The 19,491-nt window shown below is 41.5% G+C and overlaps 3 protein-coding genes across 7 annotated transcripts in view; all 3 read right to left on the bottom strand.

Annotated features, from left to right (window-relative positions):
- Positions 1–7,239: 7,239 nt before the first annotated feature.
- On the bottom strand, positions 7,240–12,044 carry cdkn1ba (cyclin dependent kinase inhibitor 1Ba). Its single transcript, XM_005455558.4, has 3 exons — positions 10,654–12,044; positions 10,116–10,290; positions 7,240–8,609 (listed from the first exon to the last, which is right to left on the bottom strand). The coding sequence occupies exons 1-2, from the start codon at positions 11,054–11,056 to the stop codon at positions 10,145–10,147; spliced, it is 549 nt and encodes a 182-aa protein (XP_005455615.1). The 5' UTR covers positions 11,057–12,044; the 3' UTR covers positions 7,240–8,609; positions 10,116–10,144.
- Positions 12,045–12,522: 478 nt separating this feature from the next.
- Positions 12,523–14,117, bottom strand: cdpf1 (cysteine rich DPF motif domain containing 1). Its single transcript, XM_003450695.5, has 3 exons — positions 13,907–14,117; positions 13,522–13,633; positions 12,523–13,127 (listed from the first exon to the last, which is right to left on the bottom strand). Exons 1-3 carry the CDS (start codon positions 14,020–14,022, stop codon positions 12,999–13,001), a joined length of 357 nt encoding a protein of 118 aa, XP_003450743.1. The 5' UTR covers positions 14,023–14,117; the 3' UTR covers positions 12,523–12,998.
- Positions 14,118–14,968: 851 nt separating this feature from the next.
- Positions 14,969–19,491, bottom strand: part of ppara (peroxisome proliferator activated receptor alpha) — a 54,304-nt gene continuing 49,781 nt past the window's right edge. For 3 of the 5 annotated variants that reach the window (XM_025899322.1, XM_005455554.4, XM_025899321.1), the window contains 5 exons: positions 18,098–18,236; positions 17,116–17,315; positions 16,769–17,032; positions 16,437–16,680; positions 16,089–16,333 (listed from right to left, as the gene is read on the bottom strand). In XM_025899322.1, the coding sequence (XP_025755107.1) occupies positions 16,089–16,333; positions 16,437–16,680; positions 16,769–17,032; positions 17,116–17,315; positions 18,098–18,236 (1,092 nt within the window). 5 annotated transcript variants of the gene reach the window in all.

The raw sequence follows: 19,491 nt of genomic DNA, 5'->3' as shown, positions 1-19,491 counted from the left end.
ACATTGGTAGGAAAATACTGAGTAAATGAGTACTTTGTTAGCACATGTTCAGTAGCTGAAAAGTTATCCTGTGTGTTTTACTGCACATACAGCCTGCAGAGTGCAGCTACGCTAAACTGAAGTGCTTGTGTTTTGTATTTGCAGTTGCAAATGAGCAAGTAAAGCGAGTGATTCTGAACTCATGCACGCCTGGAAGTGTCATTTTTCTAAGTGTGCAACACATACCTCAGAGAAAATTTTTTGGCACCTCCATGTTGGCTCCTTTTTTTCCAAGTTGTCCTTTGTTACAGTGTCAGTATTTGTGTGTTTCCCCCCCCGCTGGATTGGGTGATTTGTTAGTAAGTTTAGGCCCTTTTAACCAAAGTCAAATCAGTTTGTCCTCTTTGGAAAGGATGCTTTCTTGCTCACTGTGTGCATGATTGGCTCATTGTTTTTGTGTTTATAATTATAATGAATCTTGGAGGATGGGATGTCCTCAAGCTAACATCTGCACTTTACCATGCTACCTTGTAGAGTGATACACGGTTAATCCAGCGGTAAGTGCTAAAACAAAAAAAAAGTGCATACATAGGAAAAGCGTGACAAAAGCAGAAAGAACTCTGTAACAAGTATGAAGTACATTGCTAGTAAGTGTATATTCACTAGCTTCGCTAGTTTCTCTCCTCTGCTCTCTGTTCTCATTGTGTGTGGGCATGTGTTTGCTTGCTTCACCACCCACACAAGGTACAAAATGCATACCTTACTCTTGCAATCTGTCTAAAGGCCATCAGATGGTAATAGTTGTGGCTCCAAGAAGACTCCTCCTAGTCCTATTGAGGTATCTCACATGATATCGTGCACACGTTGCTTGAGTTGCTGTCCATATTGGATGTGATACGATCACCGTTTGCTTGGGAAACGTGTCTATTTTTTCATTCGTTAGCAGTGGTTGCTAAGAGAATGCAACGGCTGCCTGTAGTATTCACTTTTGATGCAAATACTTGCTAACTACTAGCTGAGTGGTACTACAACTTGCAACGCAAACTGAAAATGGAGAAGGCTCATGTTTAAAATAAAAGCTGTGTCACTGGACTGCAGCCAACATATTTCAAAAAGCACAAGTTTTACTTTTTTGGATTTTAGAAAAATTTCCAGGGTATTCTCATTGGCTAATGACTTGTGATTAAAAAGTCTAAACCTGATGCGCATCAAAGCATCACACCAGACTTTACAAACCAAAGGGTGACAGCCTGGTGGCTACAGTCATCTTTCATACTATATATGTTTAAAATTAAACAAGACCAACAAGAGCAGAAGCTGCACACTGTCTTTTTTTCTGTTATCCTTTTCCCTCTTATAAAACTACCTACCCAGCTAAATCACCTACATATAGAGCTAAAATACCAATTTTCTGAATCTGATTTCTACCCCACAAGAATTTTGCAAAAATCCACCATATGGTGACAGTGAAGGAATGTGATGGGAATGGTATGGTGAGAGCCAGTCAGAAGCAGAGGAGAAGGTCTTTGCAGAATACAGATGGAATGAATGTCTTGTAGGTGACATAATCCGATCTCAAAACAGCAAATTTTACAGAAAGGTGAGGAGTTTGTATCTGTGTTTATATCAAAATTAGCGTATTTGCTGCACATTGTCTACAGTGCAAACAGTCTTTGCTATGGTAACAAATCAAGCAGGACTGAAATCTCGAGGACAATAACTTTAAAAGCTTGCCTGCCTTTGCATAGAAACCAGGAGCTTTAGTATTGGAAATCCATAATTTTTTTCTATCCACTTCATTGAAGACTATTTGTATGCATATTTAAAGAACACAGCAGGGCTGCATAGTCTTGGTGACCCCTGCTGCAAGGCAAACTAAACACTCCAGGATTGTAGAAGGCAGGGCAGTCAAGTTGCATGAGTCACAGAGCCCAGAAAAAACCCAAATGTGTAAAGACTTCGCATTGGCAGATTAGTTTGTTTACATCCTGCACTGGACGTGATTTGGCGAGGATGTAGCAAGACACAGCCAAAGCCCCCATCTTTGCTTCCCTCTCTTTAACTATTCATTCTTTCCCTCATTTTTCCCTTTTCTTTCTTTCTTTCTTTCTTTCTTTCTTTCTTTCTTTCTTTCTTTCTTTCTTCCTACCTTCTTTCTTCCTGCCTATCTGTACTTTATCTCTCCAGATCTCAGTGCTGCCAATAGCACGGACCATAACACAAAGGGGAAGTAACGCAGCTCTGCCCTTGTTAAAAAAAAAAAAAAAATGAGGTTTTAAAAAATTGACAAATTAATAATATGAAACAGATGGGGAAGTTGTATTTCTAGATTAAAACAAGACAAGACTGTTCAAAACACACACACACACACCTCCATTCCCCAGTGGAGTTTGCCAAGCTATGAGCTCATACTTTTGTAGGCCCTCTGCTGAATATCTCCTAATAGCGTCAGCTCCAAAGATGTCAGACTTTTATGACCCATTTCTCCTCTCGTTATCTGCAGCAATAATAAGGGGCCTGCTAAAATTTAACATTGGGAGTATGGTAGTATTTTCCTGACTTAGAAGCAAATGCAGGACTGCTCACGGTGAACCCGGTATGTACTGGGACTCATTAAACTCTTCATACATCTTGAAGGAAGGGTATAAGAGACTGTTAAAAGTCAAGGCTTTAACTTGTGTGCATGTGGATGTCTTTTTCACCACCCCGTGTGAGTGTATTGATTATAAAAGGTCAGTGTGGGTTAACACAGAGACTCACAGACAAGCTTACCCTCCAGTGTGGTTTTGAGGTCATGCCGAGTACAGCCCTGTACAATGCTTCACAGTGGTTGATGTTTTATTTGTTAAACTGTGAGCTTGAAATTGAAACCCATGAAAAAATGCTTATTTACAAATCAGGGGGTTAAAGGAGGCTTACAGCAGGACTAACAGTGCTAAATAGAGCAGCTTACTGCACTTTAAAGGCCTTGGAGCAATCGGTGACTGCCTGGCAACCACCGGGAAAGGTGAGGGGAAAATGTGGATTTCCTGAATGTTTGCTAAGTATTTGCATGAGGTTGCTGTGAAATCGATTGCAGCGAGAATATTGACAGGGAATACAAAGAGAGAGCACATTTGTCCTATACTGGCTTTTCTTCACTGGCTCTCTGTTAAAACTAGCTTTACATTGTAAGGTAAAAACCCTTCAAATATAAAGAAGCCTCTGTTCTGTGGAACCAGCTCCCAGGGTGGATTCAGGAGACTGGCACTCTCTGTACTTTTAAGATTCGGCTTAAAACTCTTCTTTTTGGCAAAGCATATAGTTAGGGCTGGATCAGGTGACCCTAAACCCTCGCTTAGTTATGCTCTAATAGGTCTAGGCTTCTGGGAGAGTCTTTTCTTCTTCACTCACCTTTTTTCACTCACTGTTTATACGCCACCTTGCTTCTAATCATTTGTTATCATTAATCTCTGGCTCTCTTCCACAGTGTATTTTTTGTCCTATCTCCCTGCACTCACCCCTAACTGGTTGCGGTAGATGGCTGCCCTTCCCTGAGCCTGGTTCTGCCAGAGGTTTCCTCCTGTTAAAAGGGAGTTTTTCCTTTCCCCTGTTGCCAAGTGCTTGCTAAGAGTGTTGTGTGATTGTTGGGGTTTTCCCTGTGTTACTGTAGGGTCTTTATCTACCACGTCTTGAAGTGACTGTGATTTGGCACTATTTAAGTAAAATTGAACATTAATGAATGAAAGCCCCAGTCATGTAGGCCTAGACCATTGGAAACCACTAGGGGAAAATATGCACTCCCTGACTGGCTGGCGACTAGTTGTGAATTTATTCTCCTGAGACCCAGCCTATTCAAAAAGTTAAACTGAAAGCTGAGCCTCACGGCTAACCCAGTTGTTTTTAATGCCTAAACCTAATAATGTATTTATAAAAGGTACAAGTGATGGGTGAGCATGCAACTTGTTTGACTCAAACTTAGGTCTTTGGCAGGAAAGGTACCACCACCACCCCTCTAAACGCACATTGTAGACGGATATAAATCACTACACAAGAAGGAGAAAGATCAAAAGTTGTGTTCAGGGACTTGGAATAATGTTGGGAAATGTTGTGACTGGAAGCAAGAAAAGGAAACGAGCTCCTTTGTGTTTGGAAGAGCTTATAAAAAGGAAACAGCATGGTTTGTCTATCGAATCAGGGTTGATGCAAGTAAAGATGCGGATAGCAGATTTGATGTTAGATCCTACACCTCTTAATCTTCCACTGCAACAAAACTAATGGCCGAGTGAGGAACATCTAATTTCTAAGAGGTCTAATCTTGCAAAAGTAAATTGTAGAGATAAAGTCATGTGAAAAACAAAGAGCATGTGGAAAAAGTAAGTCGATCCCCTGGCACCACAAGGTTTGTTGAAATAGTTCTTCTTGTGGAGCCATATAGCAAATTTACTTGTGCTCTTAGGGTAATCATCCTGTTGAAAGATCCATTTCCATTTAATTGTTTGTTCTTCAGACTTAACATCTTAATGTGACCTTCACACTTCTGTCTTCAGTAACATCTACTGAGCTCTGACTCTGTTGATATGACTATATGCTTGACATTTGCTGCCACTGCTGGCCAGGAAGTTGACAGCATGCAAATATAACATTAACCATTTATAGGTTCTGGTTCTCATTAGGGTTCAGACAGCCATATGTGAATCTGAGAAGCTGGTCTTTTATGGTCGCAATAGGTGCTGTGCTCTATTTAGAAATATCACTTACTGCAAACATATTATGTTTGTGATAATAACACCAATGAAAACACAGCAGAGGTTGTGACATTACCCCTCTTTGGTAGCTAACTATAGTAGAGGTCACGCTTAGCCTTTGCTTGTCTTTGTTTTTTTGAACCTCTGTCTCCTTCATTGGTCAGTGTCTCATTGAACAGAATTTAGCTTAGCTAGACTTAGCTGGACAAAAGAGGGTAATGATTTGTTCATTTGTGCACTCTGTATGTGATAATCTTTGTATAAATATTGACTGGAAGGGCTTTGGTTTTACTCTTTGGTTTGCACGGTCTGCATGTTTCCACGAGTGACGTTACAGTCATATGGGAAAAAAAGTCTTATAGGACTCTTTGCAGTCCTGTGAAAAATTAAGTACACCCTTACTGCAGGATAACTAGCAGCCATGAGCTGCCAGTCAGATTGATACTAATAGATCATCAGCAAGTGTTACCACCTTTCTAAAAAGCAGAGGTTTTGGCTTTGTGGTGGTTTGGAGCATTCAGGTGTGTGTTAATACAATGCCACAGTCTTCCCAGCAAATACACCTTTGGGTCAGACCATGCTCAGACAAATTCCTAAACAGCAAAGAGCTGGATCTCAGACTCTGCACACCTCAGTAAGCATGTTAAATGTTAAAGGCCATGACAGCACGATTAGAAAAAAAGACTTTTCTCTAAAAAGAACATGGCAGGTTTGCACAGTTGCATCTGAGCAAACCACCAGTCTTCTGGAACAATGTCCTTTGGACAGAGCAGACCAAAGTGGAGATGTTTGGCCATCATGCACAGCATCACGTTTGTCAAAAACACAAACACAGCTTGTCAGCACAAACACTACATACCAACTGTCAAGCACGGTGGGGATTTTGGTTTGTTTTGCAGCCACAGGACCTGATAACCTTGCAGTCACTGAGTTGACCATGAACTCCTCTGTATACAAGTGTAAGTATTCTAGAGTCAAATGTGAGGCCATATGTCTAACAGCTAAAGCTTGGCTGAAACTGTATCATGCAACAGGACAATAATTCTAAGCACAGCAGGAATTCCACTACAGAATGGCTTAAAAAGAAAGAAAAATCAAGGTGTCCCAGTCAAAGCCCAGACCTCAAACCTGATTCAAATACTGTGGCAGGATCTTAAGAAAGATGTGCATAAACGAATACCCACAAACCTCAGTGAACTGAAGCAAAGCGGGACAGAAATCCTCCACTGATAAAGACTGATAAAGTCGTGCAGAAAGCAATGACTTAAAGTTATTGTGGCTAAAGTTGGTCCTACAAGCTGCTGAATCAGGGGGCTTATTTAGTGTTTCACACACTCCTGTGAAAACTTTTTTTTTTTTTTAACATGACTGTAGTTTGGGTTTAAAAGGGTGAAAAATGAGTTTGTAAGCAGCACAAAACCTACTTTTAGGAAACAGAAAAGGCTGTGCTTTAAAGTGAGCGATTATGGCAGAAATATGAAGAGCTTATTAAACAGTTAATAGTTAATATACACATAAAATACACCAGAGGACCAGAGGAAACACAACTGAAAACTTCCCCTGAGTGGATGAATGTCAGGTTAATGCTGATGCAATTTATTGTTGTAGTGCAAATTGACATTTATGGTCAAAAGCAACAAATGCACATTGTCAAGAACAAAAAAACGTATATGATTTTCTTTTGTAAAATTCTGTAAAAGTTAACAGGAGGGGCATGTGCTAGCTCAAAATGACTGCAGACACTCACAGCCAGTATATCATAGGGAAAGCTGTCTCGCTCACTCACTCTGTTTGACTCCTAGACACTGGTATCAACGGGAAAGAGTCAGCCAATGAAACTAATTGGGTGGTGTGTGTCTTATGAAAGGAATAGCCTGTTCTGTCCCAAGCTCCCTCCCACAGCTATCTGACTGGCTGGCTCCTAAGTGGTCTGCTTTTCTTCTCTCTGCTGTGATTGGAGACAGGGAAGGGCAATAACTACAAAAAAAAAAAAACTTTTTTTCTCTGTCTCTCCCTCTCTTTTCCTCAGGACATACCCTTGTTGTTTTCAACTTTAGAGGCAGAGCTTGGCTGAAAAAGCTCGAGCACAGTCGCAGTCTGCACTCTGCTGCAGCATAAGGGATTTAATCCTGCAGCATACAAGATATATAAGATTACTGAGCAGTAGCTTCATAGGAAGCAGAGTTCATTTTGCACATTATTTAATAGTAAAGTGCCTTAAAAAGTGTGACAAATACTTCTTCACTGAGTGATTTGACTGTTTCTTATTGCGTAGCTAGAGCTGCTTTGTCATTCCACATGCTGAAAGGAACAATTATTCTCCAATGTGGTAATACCCCAGGTCTTTGCCTAAGACTTGATAATTACTATGATCAGTCTTGTAGTTTACATGGGCGGATCACTAAACTTAGGGTGTTTGTGAAGGGTGGAGCGGCTTTTGTTTCTAGTATACAAGCGCTGCTCTTTTAATTAATCAAGCTGCATTTTAAAGAAAATAGGGGGGTGAAAAAACACAAGCACAGGGTATAAAATCAATTATTAGGCTCAGTTTTGCTATTTTATTTATTTATCTTAAAAACAATAATGAAAATATATATTTACAAAAAAATGCAAAAAATTATGCTTTGGGAAGCTATACATACATCCACGAAAAAAAAAGATAGAAAAAGAAAAAAAAAAAGCTCAACATAAATAAGTTAGTATAATTTTTCAGTGTTTTTCAAAAAAGAAAGAAAGAAAAAAAATGAGGCACACAGGTACACTTCAAAGTTTTACACCGAGTGAGGTGGTGTCACTTTGTTTTTCTGCCCTCACTTAAAATGAGAAATGAATAGTGCAATTGCATGTTCCACATGAATTCCACACCACAAAAACAAATCTTTGATTCACATATTTGCATAAAAGAAAAAGGCCCAGTGATTTTTTTTTTTAAACATAGTTTATCTATGTTGACCTGGACAACATGCATTACTTACTAAGGGGAAGGATATGTGGCCTAAAAGTAAATAGAATATGAACTTACCTAATTTCAAAATAAAAGCTAAATCTTAGGATTATTAGCAAATACTGTTAAAAAAAGAAAATTTGGTTGGATATTGCTCAGCAGTTTAGCCACCCTCCCCTCCCACCCCTCACCCAGAGAATTTCTTTTTTTTTTTTTTTTAAAGGTACAAACTTTGGGCCTCCCCCATCCTTAAAAAATTATTATAATAAAATAATGACATAAAACTGGGAAACAGGGAGACATGATCTGTGTGTAAACTTTATCTATCACGGCTATTCCCAGTTAGATGGACCTTCAACTTACAGTGTGGCCATCTGGACCTTCAAAATAAAGATATTTAACACTGGGAGAATAAAGCCATAGAAAAAGTGAAGACATTTTGTTTCCACATAACCCTGACTTTTTTTTTAAAAAAAATCTGCATTTATTTATTTTCCTTTTTTTACTCATATCAATTACCTGAATAATGATTTTTTAAAAATGACCACTATAACAAAAATAATATTTCTCTGTTGGAAATTGCACTGCAACTTCCCATGTCAAATTCACACACTTACACTTAAAACACAATTAACAAAAAAAGTATGAAAAGCATAATATGCTTTTTTTATGTGCTACATCTGAAACATAGGTAGTAGATACAAAACAAATGAGCAAAAATCAATTTGCACAATGCTACATTGTCTGCTGCTTCTGAGGCAAATTAATTAATATGAGTGCCAAAACTTGATAGTGTACATGTTCAGTGCTTGTGCAGCCTCTCCCTCCTCTCTTCTGCAGGAAAAGGTTGCTTTAAAAAAAATAAAAATAATTAAAAAAAAACAAAATCTCTCCCCTCTGTCAGATGATGAGAAAAAAAGCTACAGTATTCCATCAGCAACAGGTCTCTCCTCTCTGCTCTGTGGGACATAAAGAGGAAACGAGGCTGTTGAATGGTACAACGGAAAAAGGCAGTTATTCACGCGCACACACACAATAAAGGGTTGACCAGTCATACTCTGAAACACTGTGTTTACATGACATGGCGCCAGTAGCGGTTTTAGATACGGGCGACACGGGCGGTTGCCCGGGGCGGCATCACGGGCATCGGCAAAAAATAAATAAATAAATAAATAAATAAATAAAAAAATGCTCGTACTCATGCTGCCCCGACGGCAGCCAGCGCATATTGGGAATGTCATAGGCACCGATCGGTTTTCTATCGCCCATTTGCTGGGAGTAAGGGCGCCCTCCGTTTGCGAGGTGCGCCTGCTGCTTGCGGCACAGGGAGGAGAGGGCGGGGCGGCGGGGGATTCTCTGGCTGGCTGGAGCAGCATCTAATAACCAACTCGCAAAATAAAACAAAATAAAAACAAAACAACAAACACGAAAACACCGGACATTATGATACAGACTTATAATTTGCACCGATGTTTTTTCGAAATTCTATACACAAAAACTGAGCGCGAGAGCCCTCGGTGCACCTGCGCGCTGCTGAAGTCAAAGTAAACTTTATTGTCATCTCCGCTACATACAGTCCAGTATATAGAGAGAGGAGACGACGAGGCTCCAGTTACAGCAGTGCAAATAAACGAACAATAAATATAGTAGAGTAAGAAAATAAATATACACTTTAGGACTCGGGGTAAAGGGATCACTAACAATTTAAAATTTATAATTTACAGTTTGATGATTTAAAGTCTCACACATAACCCGTCGAAAGGGGAGGGAGACCTGCTGCTTCCAAATAGAGCACATTTCATTCATAATGTGGTAAATCCAAGCCCATTATGTATTCATGATTTGAATCCTGGGTTGTGTGAAATCCCAGAAATAAACCCTAGACAAAGTTAATCTGTGAACTAAGGTGTAGGTCTATCAGGTTATGTTGTGGTGATCCTCTGGTTGAGGGATGGGTGTTCATACTGGAGTGCAAAATTAAAACCAATGGAAGATGGACAAGAAAAGTTCAAAGCTATCAGGTGCTCAGTTTAGAAAAAAGAGAAAAGAAGAGGAGAAGAAACGAACAAATGATACAGGTAAACAGATGTGTCATTGGATAATGGCAGGTCATCCTGAAACAATCAGAATCAGAATACTTTATTAATCCCTAAGGAAATAATGTGGGTTACAGTTGCCCCAAGAAGAAATGGTAAAAATAGTAACAGTAACAGACTAAACTCCAAACAATACATTATGTTACAGATTTTAATATTAGTTAGTCATTGTCAATTGTTGATTTGTCCTGTTCTCATTGTATGACGAATTATGATGGCTGTTTGGTAGCCGTTGTGTGTGTGTGTGTGTGTGTGGGGGGGGGGGGCGCCAGAGGGAGTGTTCGCCCAGGGCGCCAAACAGGCTAGGACCGCCACTGCATGGCGCATAAATAGCATGCTGGGTTATTTGCGCAGACACTGACTCCTAACCTGGCGCTGTTTGCCCGCTGAAGCACCGCTCAGCCCTCGGGTTTGCCGGGTCTCTCCTCCGCGGCTGTTATCGTCTGACTTCCTGCACCATCCGACTTGTCATCGTTGTCGTCGTCGTCGTCGCCACCATCGCTACTACGCGACCTTTTAGTCATACACTCGGTGGAGCAAGAGTCTGTAGTGAAGTGGAGGGGGGCGGGGGGGGAAGCACACGCAGAAAAAGTTATCAGGATGTTGTCGCGTGGAGTACATTTTTAAAAGCCACCAGACGCATTTGTGCGCAGGCGATCAGCTGCCTGAGAAGGAAACGGTGTGCATCATCAGTAATATGGCATGTTTTTGTTCTCAGAGAACGTCCCGCACAGTTTCACCTTCAGTAACAACTCAAAATAAGACGGTCAGCGACCGATGGCAGCCTGTGGTTGAACCACACACACACACACACACACACACACACACACACAAAACTGCTGCTGCTGCTGCACCTCCGAGACGCCCAAATAAAACCAATCAAAACTAAAAAGATGACAGCTCTCACCTGCATCTTCTGCACTCCTTTTCCTCGAACCGTTTTTGCCTGGTTGGAGACCCGACGGCCTCTCACCGCCGTCGTTATCCAGCCGGTTGCTGTCTCCGGGAGAGCCTCTCGGTCTGCTGTGAGGCTGCCTGCTATAAAATTCCGGTGCGTCGTCGTCTTGCACCCAGTCGTAACTGCGCGGAGCGAGCGGCCTGCCTTCCACCAGATCGAAATCGTAAGTCTCCCTGAAACGCTGCACCTCCTCTCGCTCCGAAGTCTCCGCATCCCTGCGGATCTCGTCTGGGTCCGGTCTACCGAAAAGATTTCTGCGAACCGAAGGTCTGACGTTGTCCTGCTGCCGAGCATCCACCCTCTCCACCGGGCTCGCGTTAGAAAGGCGAACATCTGACATTTTGTTGCACATACGACGACGAAAAACAACACACTCGTGCTTCAAATCGCTGCTTCCGAAATAGTATTCCTTTCAAACGGACAGTCACGGGAATGATGCATGCATGCTCCGCGCGTATCATCCAAAAAAAATAAAAAAAAAATACAGAGGTGGGGGGAAAAAGCGTCTCCGAAGGCGCACGGGAGGCTGGCTGGGTGGGTGTGTGGAGGAAGAGGAGGGGGGATTTAACACAGCCACTCCTGTCAACTCCGTAGTAAGGCAGATGAAAACACATCAAGTCATAAGAGCCAACATGGCGTTAGAGGCAGCTCGGAGTGTAGAAGAAAAGTTGACATCAAGGACTATTTAAACAGAGAAGGCGATTCATTGGTCTGAACCAAGAACCGCCCAGAAACTCTTACACAGAGCTGAGCTGGAATAACTGTGCACATGAATATGGCCTAATTACTGCGTTTCGTTACACACGGGAGTCAGGACACAGGGAAGGAAGGGTGTAGTTACAAATTTAAGGTGTTGTTTTATCTCGCTCATTAGCACGATCGCTAAAAATAAAAAAGAAGATCAGACCTCACGGGGGATCAAAAACACAATTATGGCAAGTGTTAACACCTGACACAGGGATTACCGGGCAGAGAGAGCGCTCCGAGTACGGGACCGCGGCGGCAATCGGTCATCAAACGATTGTGCGAGTGCTGACAGATACTGCTGCTTGATTTGATTTGGCGTCACGTAAGCAGATTGGACACGCTTAATACGATCACTGTAGCTCTGTTCAGTTACAGCTCCAAGGTCACTGAAGGACACCTGGGGGCTGCAATGCGAGAAAAGTGCAAGAAAAAGGGGGGCGAAAAAAAAGAAAAGAGGCACCCACTCACCCTTCAGTGACATCAGCGAAGGGCTTCGTCATCGTTGGCTCGGTGCCTATCGCTGTCAGACTTCGCCACTGGTGCCACAGGGCTGGTTTGTGTGCTTCACTGGCTGTAATTGCTCGTGTGCGTGCTCAGAATTTAAACAGAAAATAGAAACCGCTTTAAAAAATCACTTTCAGTTTCACAGCAATTTCCCCCCTAAGAGTTCTCATTTTGTATTTGTTTTTTAAAAAGAAGTCATTATTTAACTAGTGATCATCAACTTTATTGGCATTCTGTGGGCTTTGTAGGAACCCTGTAATAATCAAAGGGAAACTTAAGCTCAGTGTCATCTGCATTCCTCTGCAAGTATATGCCAGTAAAAGAAAAAAAACCCTCCGGGGCCTGCCTGCGAGGCCATGCTGCTTCAATTAGCCCTCGAGAAGCCTCTGAACATGTAGGGATAAACACAGCGAGCGTGTGCGTTATATCGATGTTATCGCTGTTTAATCCATAATGTGTTTATGCTGCTGTAAACGGTGCGTGGTGCTGTAGGGAACGATCCTTGAAGTGAACGCTGGACTCAGGACAGGTAAATTGGAATAATAAGTGAAAAAGTCAGACAGCCGATGCAAAAGAGAATGTTTTTATTTTAATGGTGCTTCACAGACACTGCTCAAGTTTACGCAGATGGAAGCAGAGATGTGGATTCAATCCTGTGTATGCTTCAAGTAAAAAAATAAAATAAAATGGGAGTAAATGCTTAACACAGCAGCTAAATGTAACTCAAGGGGGATGATGCAACTGTGCCACATTCTGCCACTAAAACAAACTGTTACACAGTAGCTATACTTGTTTGTGGAGTCGCACGTGTATATAGTTCACATTGTTTCCCAGAATAGTTGCCGAACTGGCCTCCACAAGCAACGGGCTGGGAAGGTCCATCAACCTAATAAGATGTCACCCTTATAAATCTCTTTCAAGATAAATAAATAACATCCAGCAGGAAAGTCCATCAGTCTGATTCACAGTGTAAACCACTGTTTTCCTGGTTGGTCCAGCGTGGTCACCTTTACACACACGCGTTGTGGACTCCTTTCCTGATCTCACGACACTGCAGCCTTTGCACTCTGCTTCTTCTTAGCCAGCTCGACCTGAATCTGATGGGGAAACTGGTCCAAGTGCTTGTTCACACACTGCATGCAGAACCTCTTGGTGTAGAAAAGACTGCAGTCCTAACAAAGTGAGAAGAAAACAGAAATGACAAAAGTTCAGCATTTGGCTCTCTATGTTTGCATAAGAACCCACTACCCTTTGGACTTTACTTATTTTCACCATCCACTTGTAAGACTGAATATTGATTGCAAGAGATTTAGAACCATGAAGCCCACTCAGCATTTGAGCCACATGATCGCAGAGTCATCTGAGCAAAATATCAAAACCACAGACATGCATCTGCAAATGGAAAATTATGACAAAAGCACAGGATTTAAAATCCAAAAAGGACCTTCGGCCCACAGCTGAGGACAGTCCTCCTGGTTGAGTTTGTCTGCATCTTAGCAACACTGTTTAATATCGATGAGATTAAATGATAGGAAAATATTCTGACGATATGATGAGACATCTTACCGATCCAACACAGACATAAGTGCCACAAAGGCTGCAAATGGACCCCAAAACTAGAAACTTCTCCCTGTCCGGACTGAAGGGGTCCTTGGTGATAAAACACTCCTCAAGCAGCCTGACGAACGACAGACAACAACACACATGCTTAACTCTGGCCCAACTTTAATTCATGAAGGGCACATGTACATAGTTCAAGCCTTATTCTGCTCCAAGTGCAGTCTAGTCACTGCTGGGCACTTTATTTCTCTCCGTGTCCAACGTAGCATGCAGTTAGTTACATAGCGGCTAACAACATTAGCGTTAGCCTTGCTAACACCAGAGCTCTAAAAATGGCACGGGTTGTTTTTTTTTGTTTGTTTGTTTGTTTTCTTGCTTCATTTTCACTTACACGATAGCTCTGGTGTTAGGCGGTTTCTGTCCGTAGTAAGTAAAGGGGCTAGTTAAACTGCACAACTGGCACGTAAATGTTTTTTGAGGGTTATCACTCGCAGCCTTTTCCTCCATCGCTCAAAGCAGAAAGTCAGTTCCTGGTTTTCTCTTCCAGTCCATCAGTGTTGTTTCGTGAAGCTTTACCGCCACCCACTGGACTGGAGCGGTAAGACAACCAAATGTATTACAATATGATGGTGTTGTAAAGCAATAATTATGTGGTTACAACGATTATAACAGCGTCACTTGTATTTTAAAAATGACATAGAGAGAGCGGTAAAATATGTAACTTTGGATACTGTACTGTTAAGCAGTTTAATTTAAAAAATAATAATATTTGAATGACCAATTGATAGCATGAATAGCAAAAAGTACTTTTCCTACAGTCAAAATGTAAGTCCAGTAGGTAAAAGCTTTTTATTTTATTTATGTATTTTATTTCTAGCCAATGAAATAATAATTTAATAATAATTTATTTCAGACAAATAAAATGTGAAAGCTTGTTTTCACCACTGAAAGGGGAAAAAATGGCAGGAAGAGCTAAGTCAAAATATTAAGTCAATATCTCAGATTATTGACTTGTTGACTCAAACTTCTGAGTAAGTATATATTTTTTAAAGCATGTCTTTTATCCTGTCTTCCTCCCCTCACCCCAACCAATCATGGCAGATGGCCGCCCCTCCCTGGGCCTGGTGGTGCTGGAGGTTTCTTCCTGTTAAAAGGGACTTTTTCCTTCCCACTGTTGCCAAAGTACTTGCTCATATGATTATTGTGTTTTTTTTCTGTATGTATTATTGTAGGGTCTACCTTACAATATAAAGCACCTCGAGGCGACTGTTGTTGTGATTTGGCGCTGTATAAACAAAATTGAATTGAATTAAAAGTCAAAATTTATAGATAATACCTCAGAATTTGATTTACCAACAATGAAAAAAATGAAATAAGTCACAGAAACAAGCTTCCACCATAAAGAGTTTGGTGTATGTTCTGAAGAGCTGATGGCTTCATTTAGAAAGTGATGTTAAATAGATTAGTTTATTTCAGACTACAACACATTTCCTTTAACATCAACAGCATGTTTAGACATGTACATATATAAAAGATAAAATATTTCATTATGACCTACAACAACTTCGCAATGCTACATCGCGGTTCAGAGTCCAAGTACAGAAAAATAAGGTGATCAACTCCTCTTTTTGAGGCCTGCAAATACACACATGTCCCTTACACTGAGGTTAAGGCAGTCTTGTTATATTTCCAAAACACAACACAAGCTAATTAACAGATTATTTTGTTTGTATTGGAAATATAAAGTACTGGCTGTTAGCACTTTTTTCCCCTTGAGATTTAGTTTTACATAATGGCAGGATTTGTACATAAACATGTACTCTGTAACACTGAAAATCTGAATTAAAAGAAAAAAAAGTGAGCTATCACGCTGTGTTTGCTTTTAACAGCAGGGCAGAGGATTAATAAAAATGACACATCAAATAACAGATTATTGCCTGCGGGAGAAGTAAGGTTAATTATCTGTTATGTGTTGGAGGCAGAAGCTGTGCCCAAAACAGGAGAAACTTGAACTCATGCAGCAAGTAACGATGACACTTGATGAGTTCTGTGCGAGTTGTCAAGGTAGTCAAAGCAAACGTGCCACAAGTACGCAGTAACAGAACAAGAAAATGACATAAACCACATCCAGAGGGCCCTAATCTATTATGTTCACAGGTATAGTTATCCTCAGTGTACGCACGCATGAGGTCAGCAGTCATACCCACGTATTTTTTGATATGTGTACATAAATTTCTTTGCACAATATGCTAATTTGCACAGCCTGCTTCAGATTCACTTTTCTTCACATGTGTAAAAGCTGCCATCCAAGGCACTCAGCTCCATTACATTCTGGTGCTGCTGGGCAACAAAATTAACCCTTTAATGATACCTCTGCACATATATGGTTTAAAAAACGCTCCCTTTCCACTGTGCGTCCTCTTAATGAAGCGGAAGGAGTCACTTTCCCAACAAAAGCTGCCTCCCCCCTCCTTAAAAACAGATCTTTGTTTTGCTCCGGTTTGTGCAGCAGCCTCAGAAGCTGCATTGCTGTTCCTTCCTGTACAATCATATGCATTTCTCAGTTTATATACTCAGTACATGTCCCTGTATATTTCTTGCAGCAGCGGGTGCAGGGAAGTATCCTCTGTCGTCTTGATTTCTTGCACCAGCTGAGCATGCTCAGTGACCAGCTCCCGGAGGTCAGCCAACTTCTGCAGCAGTCTGGGGAAAAGGAAGGTGTCATCTGGGTGGTTGGCCAGCAGGTGGAGCCGCAGCGCCTGAACAATGCTTTCCTGCAACTGCTCTACTAGAGGTACGTCTACCAGGCCTGGACGATCTTTGGGAGCGGTGGGGGAGGACAAGATAATGAAGAAGGAAAATTCAAATATGTCTTTTTGTCTTTTAAATTATTATTCTACCACCTATTATCGTCCTTTTACCTCCACAGCAGATAATAGCAGCCACAAAAAGAGCTAGGTCGCTGTCGTCCAGCTCCAGAGAGTTGAAGCGTGTGGCAAACTGGAATTTGGGCTCCATCATGTCACTGAATGGTCGGCGGAGACTCTTGAGGAACTCACGGGTGATAAAGCCTCCACCACGGGCCACCAGGAGTCCGTCCTTGTTCATGCAGGAGGCCAAGAGGGTGAAGAGGGCTTCGTAAACACCGTACTTCAAGAGAGTCACCTAAAAGGTAAATAGAAAGGCCACAGCATGAAAACACTCATCTGCTCTTCCTTCCGCTTCTCACCATAGAAGGCAACCTGAAACCCACCTGATCATTCAAATCCAGACTCTGGAAACCCGGCATAGCCTTGGCAAACTCTGTTAGCTCTGTGACAGTCTCCACTGAGGTGCTCTGGCAGCAGTGGAAGAGCCTGGCTTCGGCCTCCCTCTGCCGAAGCTCCCCACACGACGCAGCCGGACTCACTTGTCCGAGGACGCTGTCAGACTCCGGATAGTCGCTGTTTATCATATGGACCGCTAACGTTCTCTCCGCCAGCTGGAACGTCTCCATGTCGTGGATGATGAAAGGCTGCTGGGAAATACAGAATCTGTCGGTGAGGCAGAGGGCAGAGATATAGAGCAGAGAATATTCTCAAACTTTATTTTCCCCTTTACCGGCTTGCTAGTTTTTCCAGTGAGTATGAGCCGTGCTTTTGCCTTGTTCATGTTGAAGTTCTTCATGTAGGCATCATGGATCTGCCTGACCAGAAACTTGTGGTCAGACATTAAGGGACTTTCCACCTCTTTCTCAACCATCTTGCTTTCCTCCTTGAGCTTCAGTTTTTCTGCCTGGGGCATACGACCAAACCGGATGGCTGGTACATAAAACACTGGTCATTAGAAATTGCCACAGGACTTTCTTTTTTTTCCTCCCTCACACTGCACAATAAATTGACATATGGAGCCATAAGGCTTATGCTGCCTCAGCAAATATTCAAGGATTCAAATATGCACAAAAAAAAATAAAGAAAGAAAATCACGTACAACAGATCTGGTACATCCTGTTCTATTTCTATTCTTCTGAGGCATGCCATCTTCCTCTCATGTTTCTGATGCTGCTAGTGGGAGGTCATCACAACAAACTCAGTGACCCTCCAGCAGTCACTGCAGACGACGGGCCAGATGTCACAGCAAAAGCATACTGACTGAAGTGGAGCTAAATTACCGAGGAACGACAAACTGCTGATGTTTTAAAGAGCACATGTTGAGACTGAGGATGTTCAGACTCTTATGGGAAGTTCACAGTGCATCAGGCTAATCACCCTCAAGTTCTTTCACTGCGATGTTTCAGCAGTGCTTTGATCAGACTAATTTGTTACATACATGCAACCTTAGTTCCACATATGGGGAAAAGATGCATGATACCAGTTTTTCCATATCCACAGATGTTGGACAGGTAGAATCACAATTTTACCCTTTTGGTTAGCTTATAATAGCTAGCTTATGGTAGCTAATGTTTGCAAACTTAGCCTGACCTTTAAGTTTATCACTGGTTGTTTGAGCTTGTTCTCAGATTATGTGTTTTACTGTTTACTCTAATCCTGTAACTGTGACTACACTGGCTGATATTTTGCAAACTTTCAACTTTTTCCATTACCGTTGTGGGACATGCCCACAGAGAGGCACTTGTGGAATCTGCAGTACTGGCACTTGTTTCGGTTCTTCTTTTGGATTTTGCAGTTCCGCTCACACTTATCATACTCCAGCTTCAGCCTGATGGTCCTCCTAAAGAAACCCTGATTTGACAGACAGAACAAAAAGACGTTATCACTTAGCTTTCTCAGTGGTTGTCGTTCAACCACACTGCATAAGCAAAAAATGCACAAAACTAACATATATCTATATTTTCTTACCAGAGTTCATTTGTACTCTGCAAACACATTTTGCACCACCTCACAACATACAAACTTCAAAACTAACAGTGAAAGGCTGGCTGTTGAAGCCTCGAGAACTATCCACGAACACCACTTAAAGAAATGACAAGTAAGCTTGTCTAAGGGAGTACAGGCTGTGTTGAAAAAGAAAGGTGGTCATAACAAATATTGACTTTCAAGCTTGTTAAAATTGTACAAACTCTGTTTTTGTCTTATATACTCTATTTCCATGTATGCTTGCACACGTTTCATTAAACTGCAGCATCCTGTTTCCCATTTTCCAAGAAAGATTTAAAGAAATATGGCTCAAGACTTGCATAGTATTGCATGTGCAAAGTACATTAATGTGCACATATTAGTGAATGGGACCCAGTGCCTTTGCATTAGCACCCTGCTCAGAGTCATGAACAAAACAGTTAACAGTTTGCAGATTTTATGCATTTTTGCATTAAATGTGCACCTTTTAAGCTCTGGCAAGATCAATGTTAATATCTTTGGATTGCATTTGAGGGAAATTACACCTTTTCTTAAAGAAAAAGATCTCTAAAAATGTGCAGTAGACTTGACCTTTTTTTTGAAGAACATCTCTTTTTGGAGGAGACATTATAGCCCTCAGATAAGGCAAGGCGCGTGATATTCTAATGCATACTCCACTTACATCAGTAAAATCTTCCAACAGGCCAAATGGTCATTAAAGACATCATCTTACACCTGGCTGAATTTATGCTGAATAGCAGCTATTATATAATTTAATTAGTTTTATTATGTGTCATACGCCACTTTTGTGTCAATTTTAAGCAAAAGAATTTCATTTGTGGGGGTGGAATCGGCCAATAGAGAGCACTGAAGGCCATATTACAGTCATCAGAAATGCATTACATAACATTACAGAGCTGCAGGAGGAGGAAAAACAGATGTGTGTGTTTATGCCATACATGTCCCTGCATGTTTGTATTTGGGAAAACAGACACAACCAAAGGCCAGTACTGTGCTGCGATATCTTAGCCGGGAGGCGAGCAGCAAGGCTGACAACATAAACAAAGAGAACGATTGTGCAACGCTTAGGAGCAAACGTCTCTCTCATTTTTTCAATTTTCTATCACTAAAGGCTTTTCCT

The sequence above is a fragment of the Oreochromis niloticus genome, linkage group LG17, assembly GCF_001858045.2.
Source record: "Oreochromis niloticus isolate F11D_XX linkage group LG17, O_niloticus_UMD_NMBU, whole genome shotgun sequence".
NCBI lineage: Eukaryota > Metazoa > Chordata > Actinopteri > Cichliformes > Cichlidae > Oreochromis > Oreochromis niloticus.
The sequence above is the reverse complement of the archived record's forward strand: the minus strand, read 5'-3'. Positions and strand labels throughout refer to the sequence as shown.

Excerpts from the sequence above, each read along its gene's own strand:
- cdpf1 (XM_003450695.5), bottom strand. The coding sequence starts at position 14,022 with ATGGAGGAAAAGGCTGCGAGTGATAACCCTCAAAAAACATTTACGTGC. Across the intron at positions 13,634-13,906 it reads CCTAACACCAGAGCTATCGT|GCTGCTTGAGGAGTGTTTTA; the intron begins GTAAGTGAAAAT and ends GTCGTTCGTCAG. Across the intron at positions 13,128-13,521 it reads CTTATGTCTGTGTTGGATCG|GACTGCAGTCTTTTCTACAC; the intron begins GTAAGATGTCTC and ends TCACTTTGTTAG.
- cdkn1ba (XM_005455558.4), bottom strand. The coding sequence starts at position 11,056 with ATGTGCAACAAAATGTCAGATGTTCGCCTTTCTAACGCGAGCCCGGTG. Across the intron at positions 10,291-10,653 it reads AAGGAGTGCAGAAGATGCAG|ACTCTTGCTCCACCGAGTGT; the intron begins GTGAGAGCTGTC and ends ACTTCACTACAG.